The sequence below is a fragment of the Pseudochaenichthys georgianus genome, chromosome 22, assembly GCF_902827115.2.
Source record: "Pseudochaenichthys georgianus chromosome 22, fPseGeo1.2, whole genome shotgun sequence".
NCBI classification, from domain to species: domain Eukaryota; kingdom Metazoa; phylum Chordata; class Actinopteri; order Perciformes; family Channichthyidae; genus Pseudochaenichthys; species Pseudochaenichthys georgianus.
Window position 1 is genome coordinate 17,598,911 of NC_047524.1, and position 18,345 is coordinate 17,617,255.

General features: G+C 40.8%; 1 protein-coding gene across 1 annotated transcript; it reads right to left on the reverse strand.

Moving 5' to 3' along the window:
* Positions 1 to 9: 9 nt before the first annotated feature.
* chrm5a (cholinergic receptor, muscarinic 5a) lies at positions 10 to 9,195 on the reverse strand. Its single transcript, XM_034110878.1, has 2 exons — positions 8,561 to 9,195; positions 10 to 2,641 (listed from the first exon to the last, which is right to left on the reverse strand). Exon 2 carries the CDS (start codon positions 2,554 to 2,556, stop codon positions 1,000 to 1,002), a length of 1,557 nt encoding a protein of 518 aa, XP_033966769.1. The 5' UTR covers positions 2,557 to 2,641; positions 8,561 to 9,195; the 3' UTR covers positions 10 to 999.
* Between the last annotated feature and the right edge of the window lie 9,150 nt (positions 9,196 to 18,345).

Genomic DNA, 18,345 nt, shown 5'->3' on the forward strand with positions numbered 1-18,345 from the left:
TGCTGGACATGCAATTTACCACTTTTATTCAGAAATGCATGGACAGGATCACAAAATACTGAAAAGAACAAAAAAAGAATCACAAAATTGAAACACAGTATAAAAATGCAGTACATTTCAGCTCTAGCTCCATTGATCACCATGTCAATACATGAAGCAAAAGGTCTCATAACTCCCCAAATTGCCAGTGCAGATTCATCACAGTTACAAAAAGTGTTACATGACATTATAGCTTATGACACATGTAAAAAAATGTCCACGTCATCTCTGATCCAATGCTTACACGAAGGAACATTTCACAAATAGCATTTTATTTGCCACAGTACATTACACGTTTTCCAGAAGTACAATGAAGATATGATGACATATTTACTAAGCTACATTAATTCAGAGGAAGAAAATACTATATTTGAACGCAAAAAAAACATCCTTTAAAAGTTACAATCTTGATTATGCAAGCAGGTTCTGACCTTAGGAAAACATGTATTAGTCCTTTAAGTTAAAATAGCAACTTTAAAATGTGCATTTTCAATACAAATAAAAAAATGTAAATACCAACAGAATACATTTGCATGTGTTTTGACTTTTTGGGTGTAAGAGCATCAATACAGGAGTTATCAAAGGGTTGGAGCAATTTGATATGATACAGATGTTAAACTGTGCATCTTGAATACAACAACGGTCTGTGTAAAAAATAATTTCAGTATTAATCGATGGCATATCCTGCATAAGCACATCCATTTTGGGCGGAAATACTAGTATTTCCTTACGTTTTAGAATATATTTACACTGGTTTTTTTGGGGCACTTTTATAATGTCTTCCATTTCCAAAGTTATAAACATCCACTATAGCAGAACAACTGATTAATGAGCAACATTGTACCAGTTCCTTGACACAGTTTTAATACTTTTGATACTGGGTAAAATTCAAGTTCATGAAGCCTACATTGACAATAGAAACATATACCTAACAGCCATTATCCTAGAATAACAAATAGTTCATGTCAGTTTGGAGCTGACCACAGGGTTTTGTCCATACCAGTAAAGTTTCTCCTCAATCCTTTTCTTCTTCCACTGGCAAAGTAAGAGCATACGGAAGGTCTTTTGGAAAGTCTTGTTACAAAGGGCGTAGCACATGGGATTGACGGTGCTGTTGACGTAGCACAGCCAGTAGCCCAGATGCCAGAGGGAGGGGGGAATGCAGTCTTTGCAGAAGGTGGAAATAAGCACCATGATATTATATGGCGTCCATGTTAGGATGAAGGCCAACAAGATAGCGCTGAGAGTCTGAGCTGCCTTCCTCTCCTTAATCAGCACCATCCTCTTCCTCTTGGTGATCTGGTTCTTCAGTGTGGCGTCTATGGTCTTCGCCGTCGAGGAGGTGGATGGAACGCTCATGGACTCAGCCGAGGAGAAAGTCGATGATGCCATTTTGGTTTCTCCATTTTTGATGTGGTTCTCCACGTCAGTGTCTTTGGCTACAGGCTTAAATTTGTAGGACACACACTTGCCGCTCTTCTGAGAGTTGCTTTTGGGCGGAGTCTGAAAGTAGCAATCCTCCTCATAGCTACCAAGCTGCTCGCTCTCGCTGCCCACTCCGCTCTTGAGGGTCTCACAAGCCTGGTTCCTGAAGGAGGGTTGCAATCCCCCTGGTGACACTGGCCTGTCCTCGTCCTCTGACGAAGCGTAACTGTTAAAGGTGGTCAGCTGACCAGCTTTGGACCACTCGTCATTGGTGGTGGCTGCTGATTTGGCCGCATGGCTTCTGCTGGAGGAAGACCAAGAGGCTTGATTCCTGTCATGCGATGTTGACCTTAATTTACAGCTAAAACAGGATCTGACAATGGTCTTCTGAGGCGGAGGGACCCCAGGCTCGGTGGGATAGGTAATCCCCTGCAGCTCAGCCAGATCTTTGGTCCTTTTCTCAGTCTCCTTGTAGATTCGACAGTACAGAATTGTCATGACTGACACGGGAATGTAAAAGGCGGCGATCGCTGTCCCAAAGGTTATCACAGGCTCGGAGAGAAACTGGATCTGGCATTGCTTCTCATCGACATTCCTTTTTCCGACAAAGTACTGCCAGCAGAGAATAGGTGGGGCCCACAGAACAAGTGACACCATCCATGCCAAACCTATCATGATGCCAGCTCGTTTGGGAGTCCTCTTGGCCCTGTAGGTCAGAGGTCTGGTGATGGAAAAATATCTGTCGAAACTGATTACCAACAGGTTCATGACAGAGGCATTACTGGCTACATAGTCCAATGCCAACCACAGGTCACAAGCAAGGTTCCCTAAGGCCCAGTAGCCCATCAGTATATACGAGGTATACAGGTTCATGGAGAAAACACCTATGATGAGGTCAGCAGCTGCCAGGCTCAGCAGGTAGTAATTATTCACCGTCTTCAGCTGGCTGTTGACCTTAAAGGAGAGCATCACCAGCACATTCCCTACAATGGTGATGAGGCTGACTATAGCCGACACGGTGGCAATGGTAATCACCTCCCAGAGATTGACCATGTGAATATCCATTGTGGTATTTCCAGTTAAGTTCGGCATACTATCTCCTTCTATTTTCTTCTTTGGTTTATTTGCATCCAACCATGACAAGAGTGTTGGGACTTTTCATTTTCAAGAAGATCTCCTGGTAAGAAAAGAAAGCAAAAATGTTATTCTGGAGCCATTCAGACAGAGATGTTCCATTTAGCCACTGGATGGCATCAACTCATCATGTTGAGCATCACACACTCATGCTTGGCTATACTAAGGAGTAAGAACATTGAAAGGATAGGGTTTTGCTTTTTGAGACTTGATGTTTGTGTTTGGCATTATATGCTTAACAAATGGATAGCATTTACTGTTGACAATTATATATCATGTTAGTGAAGGCTTGTTTTCTCTAATATGTGTTGCTCTCATCGTTAAGGAATTATGTTAAGCTATTGTACTACATGCAGCTCACACAACTATATCAAGCTCATGTGAGTATACCCATATGGTGTTTTAGGCAAACATCTGTGGCACATTCAAATAAATCCAGGCCATTGCACAATTGTGTTATTTGCTCTAAATCTATTCTGCTTGTGTATAAACTCAATTTGTAGTTCACTAAGATGGACATAACTTGATTACGCAAAAATAAAACCAACTTTAGTGTACTCTAAATGAGCCAATACTATCAAAATAATCATTTAATGTGTTTGAACTCACAAATGCAGTTGGTGCCCAACTTAGAGTCTTGTGAATCATACAAATCTGCCTCCATGTCAAACTCGCTGCCAGCTAATACGTCAGCCATGCATACTATTTCTGCAGTGTTTACTACATTTTTAAGAGTTATGGCCCTAAATGATCAAATGAGCAGATCTTTTCTGAGTGGAAAGCCTGTGCAGTTCCATAGTTGTGCAATATATTCACTTTAGCAACAGAGGCATTTTCAGTTAGCATATGTTATCATTTCCCGCTTTGGAACACCACTTGAACTCCTAATTTTTAGAAACTTCCAGGTCTCCAAAATAATTACAGAGGTACGTGTATACAATTAAGTACATTAAGTAAATCTTGGGTTTTAAAAATCACAAGTATACCGACTCGTCTTGGTTTTACACAATGATTAAGCAATGTTGTCATGGGTGATTAAGCAGTGTTCATGCTCGGTGCAAATGTCTGATACTATCAAGATGGTATATCACTTACATCAAACTACACACCCTGCACCATTAGAGGGCAGCCAACAACCTCCACACATAGAAACTAACATGAAAGTACAATTGGCCCCTTCACTCTCAGGTTATTACAGTGGGGTGCATGCTATCTTTTATCCCAGGGTGCTGGACCAACCCAGTAAAATCGTGTTGGTGAACACGAAATGCCGTGAGACTGGGTTGGCTGGACGCACCAATCGATAGTGGCTGGGGTTTTACAGTCCTTTGATGGCAGCGCTTGTACACTCCAGGTCTTATGTGGAGTGGGGTGGGGTCATGTAATCTATCAGTCTGTTTCTTTGCCCACCTGTGCCTGTGCACCAACACTCAAAAACTACATTGAGGATTATTTCTGTGGATCTGATATTTCATAAACTTTTTGATGCTCCAAACTAAAAGTCTCTGCCTCCCTGTTTATACCGGTGCTGTACCAGTGGTTTTTTAATAGCTGAGAAGCTTTTGGAAGGTCATGCACAGGGCGCAGATGCTGGGCTGAAAAACATGGCACTGAAATGTACAGATTTTAAGCAGAGCAAGTGGCACAGCTTAAAATACCAATGCCGTAATGTCCAGTTGGCTGAGGTGTTCCCCGGGAGAGGAGTGAGGAAATGACACTGCAGAATAGTATACACAGAGACTAGCATCAAGCTCAACCATTGTATAGTGACTATACATATATATACTAGTCTGAATGGCCATCTTTGTTTCCCTACAGAATATAATTATTTGCATATGCAAATGCTACAAATAGTGGAATTGCACTCAACCCGAGGGGATTTGATGCTGCTTCAACACATTTGATAAAAAAACTCTCAAGAAAAACCACATGGCACTGTCATGCATTTGTAGGTCATGAAAGCCAAGGCATCAAAGCATAAAAATGTGTTGTCCCCTGGGTTTGTTTCGAACACACGGGTCCAGGTTGGCAACTTCGTAGAACAAATAACTTAAAGGTAACGCTGGCTGTGTTATAGGGTCATGATGTTTTCTCCCTGCAGTTTCCCTGTTGCATTGATCATGAAACAAAGGTTGCTGAAAAATAAAAATAAATCTTCAAGCCCTTACTGCATGACCTATGAGTATTTTGCCATTTTTTTCCACTTAATCTCTTATTTCTCATGTACTAGGAAACACTCTCCTAACTGCTCTCTGTAGAGCTACTCCTTAAATTGTTTGCAATTTTAACCAAAAATATATTGCTTTGGACAGCATCACTATCCGGTGAGAAATACTGCAACTTCCTCACTCATTGGCAATTGTTTGACAGTGCCAGGTTTGCAGGAGTGCTACCGACAGCCTGAAGCCCACACAAATAACATTCCAGTCACCATGGGGGTCCGCCTGCAGGACTTGTATCGGCTCTCATCTTGTTGTAAAAGGATATTTCAAATCACATCACTCAAAATCCCGACATCATAACACTGTTTAGTTTAGCATAAATCTATCCCCAGATCTATCTGCTATTTCCTGGTGAATAACCATTCGGTACCATTTGTTTACCTTCATAATGAATTAAAATGGTGTTGGTTTTTAAACTTAAGATATCGTTTTTTCCATTTAGCTGGTGGTTGGTGTTGCTACCTTGGTTGAAAGGTCCCCCACTTTAGTCTTCGGTAAAATATAGAACTATCGAATCAATTACATGAAATTTAGTGTAGATAGTTATTGAACTTTGTATTGTTAAAAAAAACACCAGAGACACATTTCACTAATTGTGCCTTTTAAATAGTAAACGTCTGCTTGTTGGCATTGTCATTGTTAGCATGTTAGCATGTGGACGTTTGCATGCAGATGTAAGCATGAAGCTTGAACATCAAGAGAAGCCTCACAGAGCCATTCGTTTATTTTTGATATACAGTATAGCCACTCTGAAGTGTTCAATGATTAATTTAAACTTTACGGACATAAGGCAGCTGGAATTCAACCCAAATACCCCAGTGGGTATAAAAATAGTCCAGGCATATGTTCCCTTATCCAGGACAAAAAGGCTGAACCATCAGTGATTAATTTCGATGCCACAAAAAAGTAAAACAATAATGATAGCAGCAGGAATTTGAGAAACATAGAAATTGCTGACTCACTGATGACTGTTGTGTTGCTAAGCTTTCACAAACACAGAAAATACTTATACCTCCGGACCTCAACAGCTAAAGCAATCATAGCTAATAGCTTCTAAATCGAGGCAGGAAGTGTCTTAATGGTACACTCAGAGTGTGGGGTAAATATGGACTCTGCATTACTATAAATAGTGCATATGGTCCGGTGTGGCCTGTGGACTTTTTAGGGAAGCAGTTTGGAATCAAATGTATCCTACGGTGGAGTAGAGCTTTGTGAGGCTGTCTGGATCAGAGGAAAGGGGGAGGTTTTAAAAACAAAAGCAATGCTGCAGAATTTCGTAGCACATCGCCTATATTGGGATTGGGTTGTACAGCGTATGAGGATAAAATACCCTTGAGTCATTTGTGCCATATAATGGTGCAAAGAGGTCTTGCATTCACTCTTGCCCAGAAAAGTCATTACATGTACGTCCTTAGAGTATTAGACTGCCTCCTGAAATATCTTGTTAGCTCTGTATGCATAAGTGAAGGTCATTGATCCACTGATTAACAGTGTCCAGTCGGTGAGGCAGGTAGCACACATCGGTTCAGAGCCTTCACACTGAGTGCAGAGGTACACATGTTGAAGGGTGGCTTCCTGCAGGTCCTCTGGCACCTGGCCACCAGTGCTCCTGCTCAGTGGCTTCATACCCCGGCCCCCCACCAGGCCCCCCAGTCATACATAACCTTTTTCTACACTCTCCTTTGGTTGGAAACACAAAAGCGCATGTGTGTGGCATTTGTGGAAGAAAGGGAAAAAGATAAGAGAGACCAGAAGAAGAAGAAGAAGAAGAAGAAGAAGAAGAAGAAGAAGAAGAAGAAGAAGAAGAAGAAGAAGAAGAAGAAGAAGAAGAAGAAGAAGAAGAAGAAGAAGAAGAAGAAGAAGAAGAAGAAGAAGAAGAAGAAGAAGAAGAAGAAGAAGAAGAAGAAGAAGAAGAAGAAGAAGAAGAAGAAGAAGAGAGCCAAAGAGATGCAAGTCAAAGCAAAGGAGGCAAGGGACACCATGTGTGTCTGCGTGGAGAGCAATCTATGTATGATGTGCAAATCAGCCCAGAGCTTTTTGGCACAATAGTTCTTGCATCCTGTAGTCAGCAGCACTGACCCATGGTTAAGATTCCTGCATATGTGTCTTTCTGAATGAGGACACAAGAAATGCTTGAATAATTATGTGAATCAGGCATTGGAGGAGAAGCAAAGAAGATTATAAATGTTCACATGTAAGATCCGGCTCCTAAACATGCAACCTGAAATATTCATAAGTGTGTCACTGTTGGTGGCACACGATGTGTACTTTTCTTCTTTTTGCGTATTTAGAGCCTAAATATTGTACCACTAAAACTGAGTTTAAAACAAGTAAAAACTTGAAAAACATTTCCTCTCCGCTGGGAAATGGTAATCAGATGAATATTATGATCTGCTAAAGGACACCCTGCAGTGGAGTTGGCAGCTGCTGAAGGGCATACAACACATTTGCTTAATGCCTCGAGGAGTTCCTTTTTATGAGCAACAAAATTTCATTAATGATCCATCGTTTGGATAATGATCTAGCTATGAAGTCATTTGCATTTTCTTTAATGAAGAGTTCTCTAAATGTGAGTGTCTTTCTCTGTTTGAGCCTCTGGGTTGTTTGATATCACCAACTCATAACACACCCAATCTTCTCCGTAATGATGTCTGCAAAAACAAGGGTAATGGTTGGAATAACCTCCATGCTGTTCAAATATTAAGTTTCAGTTATGGTTGGAAGTAAAGCACTTACTCAGAAACACATGGACATTAAGCTACTATCTCAGTTTGATAATATAGTTCAAATCTATATAACTGTCAGATGCTATAGCATTTCCCGACAGGACATTTGCAAAATCACATTTGAAAAAGACAATTTACGGGTCAAATTGCCAGTCAATGCTAGTGGTCTACAATCCATTCACGATTCTTCCAAACCCACCTAACCATTTTATTTTATGGTGGCTACTTTTTTATTTATTTTTATTTTAAAAGAACCCCAGAACCTTTGTTCATTGGTTGAAGCACCTCAGAAAATCTCTGGGGACTGGATGGACTCGTTAAAATCACGCTTCACTGCTTAATCCTTCCGTGTTTAGTCATTTCCACTTAATCAAAGAGAGAGGGAGAAATTAGGTGAGAGCGATGTGCTTTAGCTTTTGAAAACATTTCTTTTTGTTTTGGGAAAAACAGGAATTTAAAATATCAGAAGCAGTAAATTAAATAAGGATACCATTCTTTAATTTTAAGATATTTTTAAGACAACAAATTGACAGGAAATGGGAGTAAAGGGAAGGTAAAAATAGGTTAGGAGAATATATGAAATAGAAATAAGTGGAAGAAGGATGATGGTATAAAATATACATGCTGCTATATGGGGAGGCTTACAGACCCTCAAACACATACTTCCTCAATGTCTTTAGAGATAAGCTTAAAATAGGCTTTAACATGTATCTAATTTGTGATTTAATAATACACTTTTCTATATAAATTCTGCCAGAAGAACAGATGCATGCACATCTTTCCGGCAGCACATCCTCTGTTGCCTTCATTAAGGTAAAAGGCTACATTAAAAATACATGCCGAGACCTCTCAGACATGCACTTATGCGCACTTGACGCTGTTTCCCCTGAAATCCAGGTCATGCCTTTGTGCATTAATCAAAAAGTGCATACTCAATCAATCATGGTTCTCTGACTGCGAAACAAGTCACTGATGTAAAGGGGGAAGAGGGAAACGAAAGATGAACATACTCACAGTAGACTTTCATCAGTTTCACAGTCTTCTGTTGAAGCGCAGGTCGTGAGAGTAAAGTTCACGGTTAATCCCTTTGTTTTGCCTGGGAAGACTTCAGGTCAAGTGTGGCGCTGAGGATCACAACACAGTTGGAGAGAGGATTGAGGTGGATGCGAAAATCCTGCCGACTTGACCCTCGCATGCCAGAGGAGTCCGGGGTACAACTGTGAGAGGAGAAAAGAGAACGAAGAGGAGGAGGAGGAGGAGGGTGGACAGCCAGGAGGATTCGGTCATCCCTGTTCAAGAGGCGCAGAGCACAGCATCACGTTCCCTTTGGCTGTTCAACACAGGCACCTCGATGAGTAAAGTATCCTCAAGTTGCACAGCATCCTTACTTGGTCATTCATAAATGAGTAGAATCTACCCAGGAACCTAAGAAAGAGGACAGGAGAGAACTTTCCTCCCAGTCTGAGCTGAGCTTGATGAACTGCCTCTCAGCCAATTTGAAGCAGAACGTCAGCGAGAGGCTGCCTGACGCCTGAGTCCAGTCACTGCTACTGCCACTCTGCTGCTGCCACTGCATCTATACTCTGGCTGACACACACAGATGTAGCTGACGTTGGCTTGCTGGGTGGAGACATTCCCATAGGGCTGAATGGTTCATCGTGTTTCGGGACTGTGAGCATGCAGCTTAGACCACAGAGTGTGAGAGGGAGGAAGGAGAGGAAGGGGGGAGGTTGAAAAGGAGGTGGCTTGGTGGCTTCTTAGGGGTTCTTTTAGGAAGGTGTGGGCGGAAGAAGGGTGTGTGTGTGTGTGTGTGTGTGTGTGTGTGTGTGTGTGTGTGTGTGTGTGTGTGTGTGTGTGTGTGTGTGTGTGTGTGTGTGTGTGTGTGTGTGTGTGTGTGTGTGTGTGTGTGTGTGTGTGTGTGTGTGTGTGTGTGTGTGAAGCCGAATCCTGCTTTTGTGTGGTTGTATCAACCCATTAATTACCTCCAATGGCATGTCTTTTGTGTGTGTTTGTACGGAAAAGCAAGAAGAGACAGTGTTTGAACAGCATATCAGCCAACTCATCTGCAGAGCATAAAACGCCTCTTCTGCCTTTGTGCACCCATGGGAGAGCGCTGACATGGCTAGGCCAGATAAGCACACTACTGAAGTGACAGATGTTTTTTATTGGGACATTTGTATGGGTGTTTGTGTGCGAGTGCACGTGCACGTGTTTATACTGCATTGTGCTGATTGGAGAATTATTCATTTGGCATCCTGGATTGCTATAAAGCCCTTATATGTTTTAATCCAGATGATGGCTGCTGATCGGTCCCATAAACTCCCATCATATCAGATGAGAGATGCACTAATAAATCCAGTTGCTGCCACAATATTACTTTGAATTATAGAACACACGGGAGGTATTGTCCCTCTTTTCAATGTATGGCTCTGGATTATATTCACAAGGTCACAGGACAAAGCTGGCTCTTGATACGGTCATGTATTGTGTAGTCGAATAAAGGAAATATGAGGGGTTGTGGAAGGAATAACAAACAGGGAAATAAGAAAATAAATGTCATGGTACAAACACTGTTTATCTTTTCAGACTTTTCTCAAACCTTTGCTTTCTTCAGGGTAATTTCAAGTCTAAATTTGCTTGAAACTATTTGGAATACAATGAGTAAGTAAAGTGTACTTTTATAAGGTGTTTCTGAAAGACAAAATAAGGACACAAAATAGAGAATAATAAAGAAGTAATAAAAAAAAGAACTTTTGCCAATTATTATAATGTAGACAAATGTTAAAGACCCTCTGAAGAGCTGCACTTTGCCCTGTGTGGAAGCTGCTTAGTGCACTGTAGATAGACGACATTCCCCCCTATCCTTCAATTTGACATTTATCATAATGCAGCTCTAACCCATGTTATTGTGACCATGTCCGAGCTATATTCCAATGACATGATTGATGCGTTTCATGAAATCCCTGTCACATCTATTCCACAGAGCATCGTCTATGCCTCACGCCCCTCCACCCTGCCTGCCTGACAGTCTAATCTAATGCTATCTCCAGGCAGCTGGCCAAAGGACAGACACCTGGCTCATCATTACCGTTGAATCGCTGACCGACACAAAGTTTAGAGCATCGTCATGTTTTTTATGTGAGACATCCACACATTAACACTCACACAGAGGTGCAGGTTCGCATATCAGCAATGTGCTTTACAAGCCCATTCATATTGATTATATTTTTGAAGATGTCTTATTGATTAAATCACAAAACTCAATTAGAAGTAATGTCAAGCTTATGCATTGTTAACTTTCTCATTACAACTGATCAGTACCTGAAATAAAGCTTGACCTTTAACATTAAGCCCACACAAAATTATAGTTTTTCAATCCACTTAACCTAAAAGTGCTTTACCTTCCATATTAATTGTGTTGGTTTTGGTAATCCTTGCCTCATCCTCTCTGGAAAACAATACTCACAGGTTATCTAACGATAGCAGATGTCAGGGAAGCACTGCTATCATTTTCTGCTCATCTGCATCCTGGAGGAATAGCAGCTTTTGCACAGGTCACTGTCTGATCACCGCATGCCTGTGAGAGAGACAAGATGGGAGAGGACATCAACACAGCAAGGGATGGATTGCATCTGTCCACAGACCACAGGGGCTTGCTTATCTTCCGACCCAATTGTGCACCCATATGCTGGAGGAAAAAAAGATCAGTTTTTGGATATTTCCTCCTCAAAAAGTGTGTGTGCTTTAGGCAATAGATGTTTCCAGAATTGAAAGTAATACATTATCTTTATTTAGCTAAATACTGCCCGTGGGTTTTTGATTTGATTTGTTATTTGCCAAATTAGCTTGCATCACTATAAACAATAAAGCTCCAGCAGAAAAACCTGAATCAATCAATAGCTCACTCTGGAGCCCGCTTTAATCTTGTAGATCCCCGGCAGCATACGTGTCTTTCCACACTGCTGAAAGGATCGAATCTTCTGATGTCCTTCTTCTGTGCAACAATGTTTATCTGCCGTCGTGCCTGCCTATTCCTTTTCTTTCTGTCTCCCTCCGTCCCCAAGCAACAACTCCTTTTTGACATAATGATTTTCCAGTTCCTTGTAGCCTACTGTTTCAGTGAATTTACAAGTCCCCCTACTGTGGAGCTCGCTTTTATCCTAGAGTATAAAAGATTGCTTTCTCAGATGATAAGACACGCAGGGTGTTTTTGTTTTTCAAGACATTTGGTGCATAAAATACCTTGTTGAATACTCTGACTGTTGTGAGATTTCTAAGGAAGTTATCCAACATTTGATCAAAGCTATGTGATGGATATGAAACCTACCAAAATTAGAATAAAGAAGCAGTGTCCTCGTCACGGAAAAACAGCAAATGAGCAGCTTTCTATATACCAATGAGGCAGGGCTGGGTGGCACTTGAGCTGTCCCTCGTAACAATGCAACTTTAATGTCGCTGTGACAGAGGAGATTAGGTGGAAAGCTGCTTTGAGTGAGCTGTTATTGTGGACCTGTGGGGACATCCAACACCGACTCCTCTGACACTCCTACGTCAACAACATGACCTTGTCTGAACGTGACCTGGGCTAACCTATGCATGTATGAGCATTCATGCGTGTTTGTGAGGAAAAATGGCCCCTCTGTAAACCATAGTGGTAAAGATAAGATCCTTAGCAGCGTGAATATTCTGTCCTCAGCACATAATCATGGTTAAGGAGCCACATACATACATGCACTTTCACCCTGAATAAAGCGTATTTAAGTTGATTGGACAGCAAAATAGTAAAATAATTAATGTGTGGTGAGTTATTCATCCATGGATTGCAATGATATTATTGCCTACATTAGGCAATATTTGGTACATAATATTTTGTTTCTTTCCCTTTTTCACATTAATTAGACAAAAATATACTACTTTCATGTCTACTTCAACAGATAACGATACACGCTATGTAGCCTAGCATAACAATAGCATTGGAAAGGGGGGGATGGGGCTACCCTGCTAAATGTTTTCTCTTTCACTTGCACTGCAACCCTGATGTTATCTAGAGACATTGGTCAGTGGAGCTGATCGCAAATGTCTAAATCATTTGGAAAAGGCAATGGACTTTTCACTGCCAGCTGGTTATTATAAAATCTGTAAAAAAAAAATCACCTACCAGCTGTAATGTAAATACATGATACATTTTATATATTTGGTTAGGGGGCTGTACAAAATCTAGGTTTACATTTTATTCGGACCGGTACTAGCTGTCTGTTTGCCTACCTTAGATAATTACACTAGCATTTGTGAGCTGTAATCTAAAAAGTAACCACCATGTATATCTATGTGAAGAAGACGCCTTCATCACAGTTGGCATAGGCTGTATCTAAATAATTGAATTAAAGAACAAATACAGGGAATAAAGAAAGTGAATTCCTTACAGCACATGTGAACACACAACTTTACAATGGTATATTTGCGAAAAGAAAACAAGAAATGCGCACATCTGGACTAGAGTTTATTTCCAATTTCACGCTAATGACATCACTAACACGCCATTGTCCTCTTTTAGGCAGGTTAGTGACTCACGTACATCCTGTTGAAGACACTGTGTACGCTGAAGTCCAGTCACCATCTGTCTGAATTATTGGTCACTTAAAAGGGTGTCAAGGCTTCAGATGAGCTCAGCCATTGCCTCAGAGAATCTTATCAGCAGTGGCCAAATTTCCACCTTTCGGAGAGAGAATTTTTTTTAACACCTTTTCAACAAAGCTTGCCCCCAGAAAGACAGAGTGGGAGAGAAAATGGAGTGAAAATAATTGATAAAAGGTGTTCAATATCTGATCTTTCTCTCCTGCTCTGCTTGACTGTCTTGGCACCAGCACGCTCTCACGTTGGGGGGACTTTAGAGGGATGTCTGTGTCTTTTTAATTACTGCAATTCAGGACCACCTGCTGAATGTCTCCATCTGCCCCTCTCTGAGGTGAGAGATGGAAAAATCCTGTAAGAGAGAATGTATGACATTCAACCTTCAGAGAAATAAATCCATCATCTTCATGATCATCCTCCGTGGACAGGTCTAAAATCTTAATTCTCACACTGATATAAAAAAACAGAGTCTGGTAATGCATTAGACAACATCTAAGATTACTTTGTTTCTGGTGTCCATCCCCCAGGTCATTGTTCTAATTTGCTTTATGCATCCTCTAATACAAGGGGTCATGTCTCATGCAATATCCTGAGGTATTATACTATGTTTCAGTGATTTTACTATTTCTCACTGTACAAAAATCTTTACGCCACAAGGTACACTTTCTGCTCATGCCGCTTATGAGAGATGACAGTTTTCTCTGAAAGGCGAAGTTTAGCAATCATGACCTCTGCTCAGGCAGCTGTGAATAAAACATGTGTAAAACATTTACACGATTTACACTGTACAGAATAGACATAATGTTAACATTTAATAATAACGTTATACTAATTTAGTAAGCTATATTCATCTATTCAAGATAAAGATGATGTCTTTTTTGAAACATGGTATTTGTTTTCTGCTTTTTTTCTCAAGAGAATGAGATGAGAAGACTGATACCACTATAAATTATGTCCATTTATTGTGAATTACCAGTAAAGACAGCAGTCAGTTAGCTTAGCATAAACACTGGAATCTGTGTTACAGCTTACCTGGCTCTGTCCTTGGGAAAGATAATCACTAATTACTTATTGTATGTGTTTTCCAATGCTTTTTCTCACGTGACCTGTCAGGACTGCTTCAATGCATTGTTTATACAATTCAACAGCATACTGTATTATCTTCTAACCCAGTTGCAACATTTTGCAAATGTTTTGGAGATTCAAGCTTATTTAAATCAATGTCATCCTACTTCGCACTCGTCAATGTTTTTTAGTTGAAATGATAAACTGTATTGCTTCAAAGACAGAACGTATCCAAATTCTGAAGCAAGAGGACAAACATCAAAGTGCATATGTAACTAAATTAAAGACTTCTCTAAACTGATGATGAACAGAGAGCTGTTCACACAAGAGTCCCTGCTTTCTCGCTAATCAAATGTTTTTAATTTGAACATTCAGCCTTTACATTTTGTATGTGACCCGAATTTCACTTTTACAGTTGAATCTGCTACCAAAAACAGCATGACCCAGTTCAAAATGTGGGTTTGAACAGCTGACAGTTTTTTACCTCCAACAATGAGAGTGCCTGCTGACCCATAACATGAAGAGGCTTCAACTGCTGTACTATACTGCAGTCATTCACAAGAAAAATCTGCTTATAAAACGACTTTTGTCTGTTATGTTTGTGTAAGATTCAAAGAGACACAGAGATAATTGTCTTTGAAAAGTGAGTGGTGTCGTTCCATTGACATGTGATCAATCTTATTTTGACACCATATATCTGACAGAAAAGAGCGATGCTCAGAGGGCCATCTTTTACCTGTCTGCTGACATTTGCAACGATGATTCAGATGAAGGGCAGACAGGAAGTGCATGACAAGCAGATGTTTAACTGACACCTTAAAGATTCAAAGTTAAATGATTAACAAGCAGGATGCACTATAAAGTACAGATTTAGTGTAGTAGGCATAATAAGTTGTCGGGACATTTCAAGTCCTTTTGCTAAACTAAGCTAAGCAGCTGCTCCTGGAAGCTTCATGTTTAGCGTAGCCTGTATACATCAGATTGGTTCCAACAGTTTGGAAAAGCAGCAGAATATTTGAATTGATGGCGAATGATCTGTCGCCATGGCAACGGTATTTGATGACACCCCATAATACGCTTAGATATGTTGATGGCTGCATCGTTGCCAAACCTGTGAAGTTTTGGGCTGTTTGGAGCATTTTCACTGAAGTTATGAGAAAACCGTGTTTCATGGCGAGCATTAGGGCTGCACGATATATCGTGTCGTGACGATAATCGCGATATGCGCACGCACGATATTCACATCGCAGGATGTGCGATTTTAAAAAGAAAAACATTTACATTTTTTTTTTTTTTTTAGGACTTGCGATATTAAGCAGGCAAATTAACTGAAACACGTCATGTTACAATTCTTTTGCTGCTTGCTACAAAAAGAAAACTTGCGCGGCTCTCATGTCAGGGATACTTGAGTGAGTGACATGCAGGCTCTGCATGCACAGCAAACAGGAAAAAAACAGTCTTTTCTTCAATTCCTGTATGTTTTCATATCGCAATATATATCGCAGAGGGGGAAAAAAATCGCAGTTTTTTCCAATATCGTGCAGCCCTAGCGAGCATTATGTTGCCATGGCAACGGCATTTGAAGAATTCTCAAAACTGTCCCGTAGATGTCTTCACGGCTGGACTGTTAGCACACATGTGAAGTTTTAGCACTTTTTGACAATTTTCACAAGAGTTATAGCAATATCGTGTTTTATTGCAAGGGTTGCATTACCATGGCAACAGCTTTTGAGGAAAACTCACCAATGGCACATACTGTTGACATGTTGAGGGCTGGAGCATTAAATGTCATCTGAAGTCTGGTGGTGATTTGACCATTTTCATATCAGTTACGACAACATTGTGTTTTTTGGCGAGGGATGCGTTTCCATGGAAACAATCTATGGTGAGATCTCAGATTTGGCGTAGAGCTGTTGAGGCATGGACCGGTGCTATACAAGCAAAGTTTGGGGACGATCGGACCGTGTCCATTGTTGGAGTTACAGCGACATCGTGTTTCATGGCGAGGGATGCGTTTCCATGGAAACGGCATATGATGACACCCCATAATTGACATAGAGCTGTTGAGGGCCGGACCCTTAACCATTATCTGAAGTCTGGTGCTGTTTTAGACCATTTGCATATGGTATCACGACAACATCGTGTTTTATGGCGAGGGATGCGTTTCCAGGGAAACAGCCTATGGTGAGATCTCAGATTTGGCGTAGAGCTGTTGAGGCATGGACCGGTGATATACAAGCGAAGTTTGGGGGGCGATCGGACCGTGTCCATTGGAGTTACAGTGACATCGTGTTTTATGGCGGGGGATGCATTTCCATGGAAACGGCATATGATGACACCCCATAATTGACGTAGAGCTGTTGAGGGCAGGACCATTACCCATTATCTGAAGTCTGCTAATCTGAGCATGTCAGTTGGAGTCATGACATCATCGTGTTCCATGACACAGGTATTTGAGCTAACAATCTGTCCAAAGATCGAAGGTTTCCATGGTAATGTGCAGTAATCAGTGAGAGGAGAGCATTTTCATTGTTCTGAATGAGAGATAAACCTCTTACATGTGAACTTATTGTTGAAGAACCATAACAGATATCGGTGAAATTTCAAAGCGCGAAGCATGTCATAGATAGTGGTGGTCTAATGGAGAGTGAGGTGGGCTGAAGATCGGAAGGTTGTGAGTTCAAATCCAGCCAGGAACACCACCACTAGTGTGCCCTTGAGTAAGGCACTTAGCCCTTATTTACTCCAGGGAGAATGTCCCTGTAATTGGTAATTGTAAGTCGCTTTGGATAAAAGCGTCAGCTAAATGTAATGTAATGTAATGTCAAGGAACTTGAGCATCTCAAGTGTACTTTCGGGTTAATAATGTGGCCTTTTTTAACTAAAAGGTGTGCGGCTGCTGTGGTGGGGAAAGATGAGGCTGAACTTACAATGGGGTTTAATGGAGACATGTTGAAAGTTTGTGTCACTTCATGCCCTCAAGAGGCATTTTGTTTAATTATTTTTTTTAAATTGTTCAAGCTACGAGATTTTTTCCTACGTTTCTCATGAAAGATTGTGTCTCAGGAATGTAGGCTTTGGGAATTATGGCAGGTTTAAAAGAAATTATGAAGGCAAAATTAAATCTGTCCTCCACTCTAGCTGTGACATCACGCACTCTAAAATCTGAAGAAGGCCTCTTTACCAAGGTCTGAACAATGTTCAATATCTCTAAAAGTACGAATCAGATTTAAAAGTTGTGTTACACGAATAATGTCAGAAAGATGTGTAACGTCTTAAAGTTGCAATGAGGTTTCTGAGTGAAAGTATGAAGGAACAGTTAGCAGTTGAAGTCGCATGAAGATTTTTCAAGTCTGAAGAGTTGCGAGTGCAATGGTGCTGCTTTCGGTGGGATGGGACTGTGGGATTCCTATGAGAGTTGCTCAATAGCGCATGATGATAAAATGGCCCAACTTTTGAAAGAGTGAAACATCACAGATTACCCGGCATGCCTGAGAAGTACCCTTATGTGCGCTCATAGCACATGCGCAACTTTAACCAAGATGCTCGTTCACATCAAGCACGTCAATTTGCTTACACGTAACAGCACCGTGCATTCATGACAGCATGGTAATGGATTGTTATTATGATGGATTTTATATTAACGAGGCGGCAGCTAGCGGCTAGCCAGTAAGTATGCTAATGTACACATCAATCGTTATGTACTTATATTACGCTGTAACAGGATCTAGTGATATCCAACAGAGCTTCATTTAGCATGAAAGAATTATTGCACTATATATATATATACAGTGCAATAAGCTTCTTAGTGCAATAATAAGCTACAGGGACGTTAATCTACGTCGGTAATATTAACTTTATTTAATACAACATTTACGGTACAAGATTTACATCATACAGCCCATGTAGTATAATATTTTACAAATGATGAATTACAGCAAACATGTGCAATATATCCATTATTACAGCTCCGTGGGCTGGCAAGTAAGGCGATATGGGTCCGTTGTTATTGTGCATCCATGGGTAAAGATAAACGCATGTAGTGCTGAACACGGAACATGAACGTGCCGGGCGGCGCGGTCCCGTGGGTTAGATGCACGTTC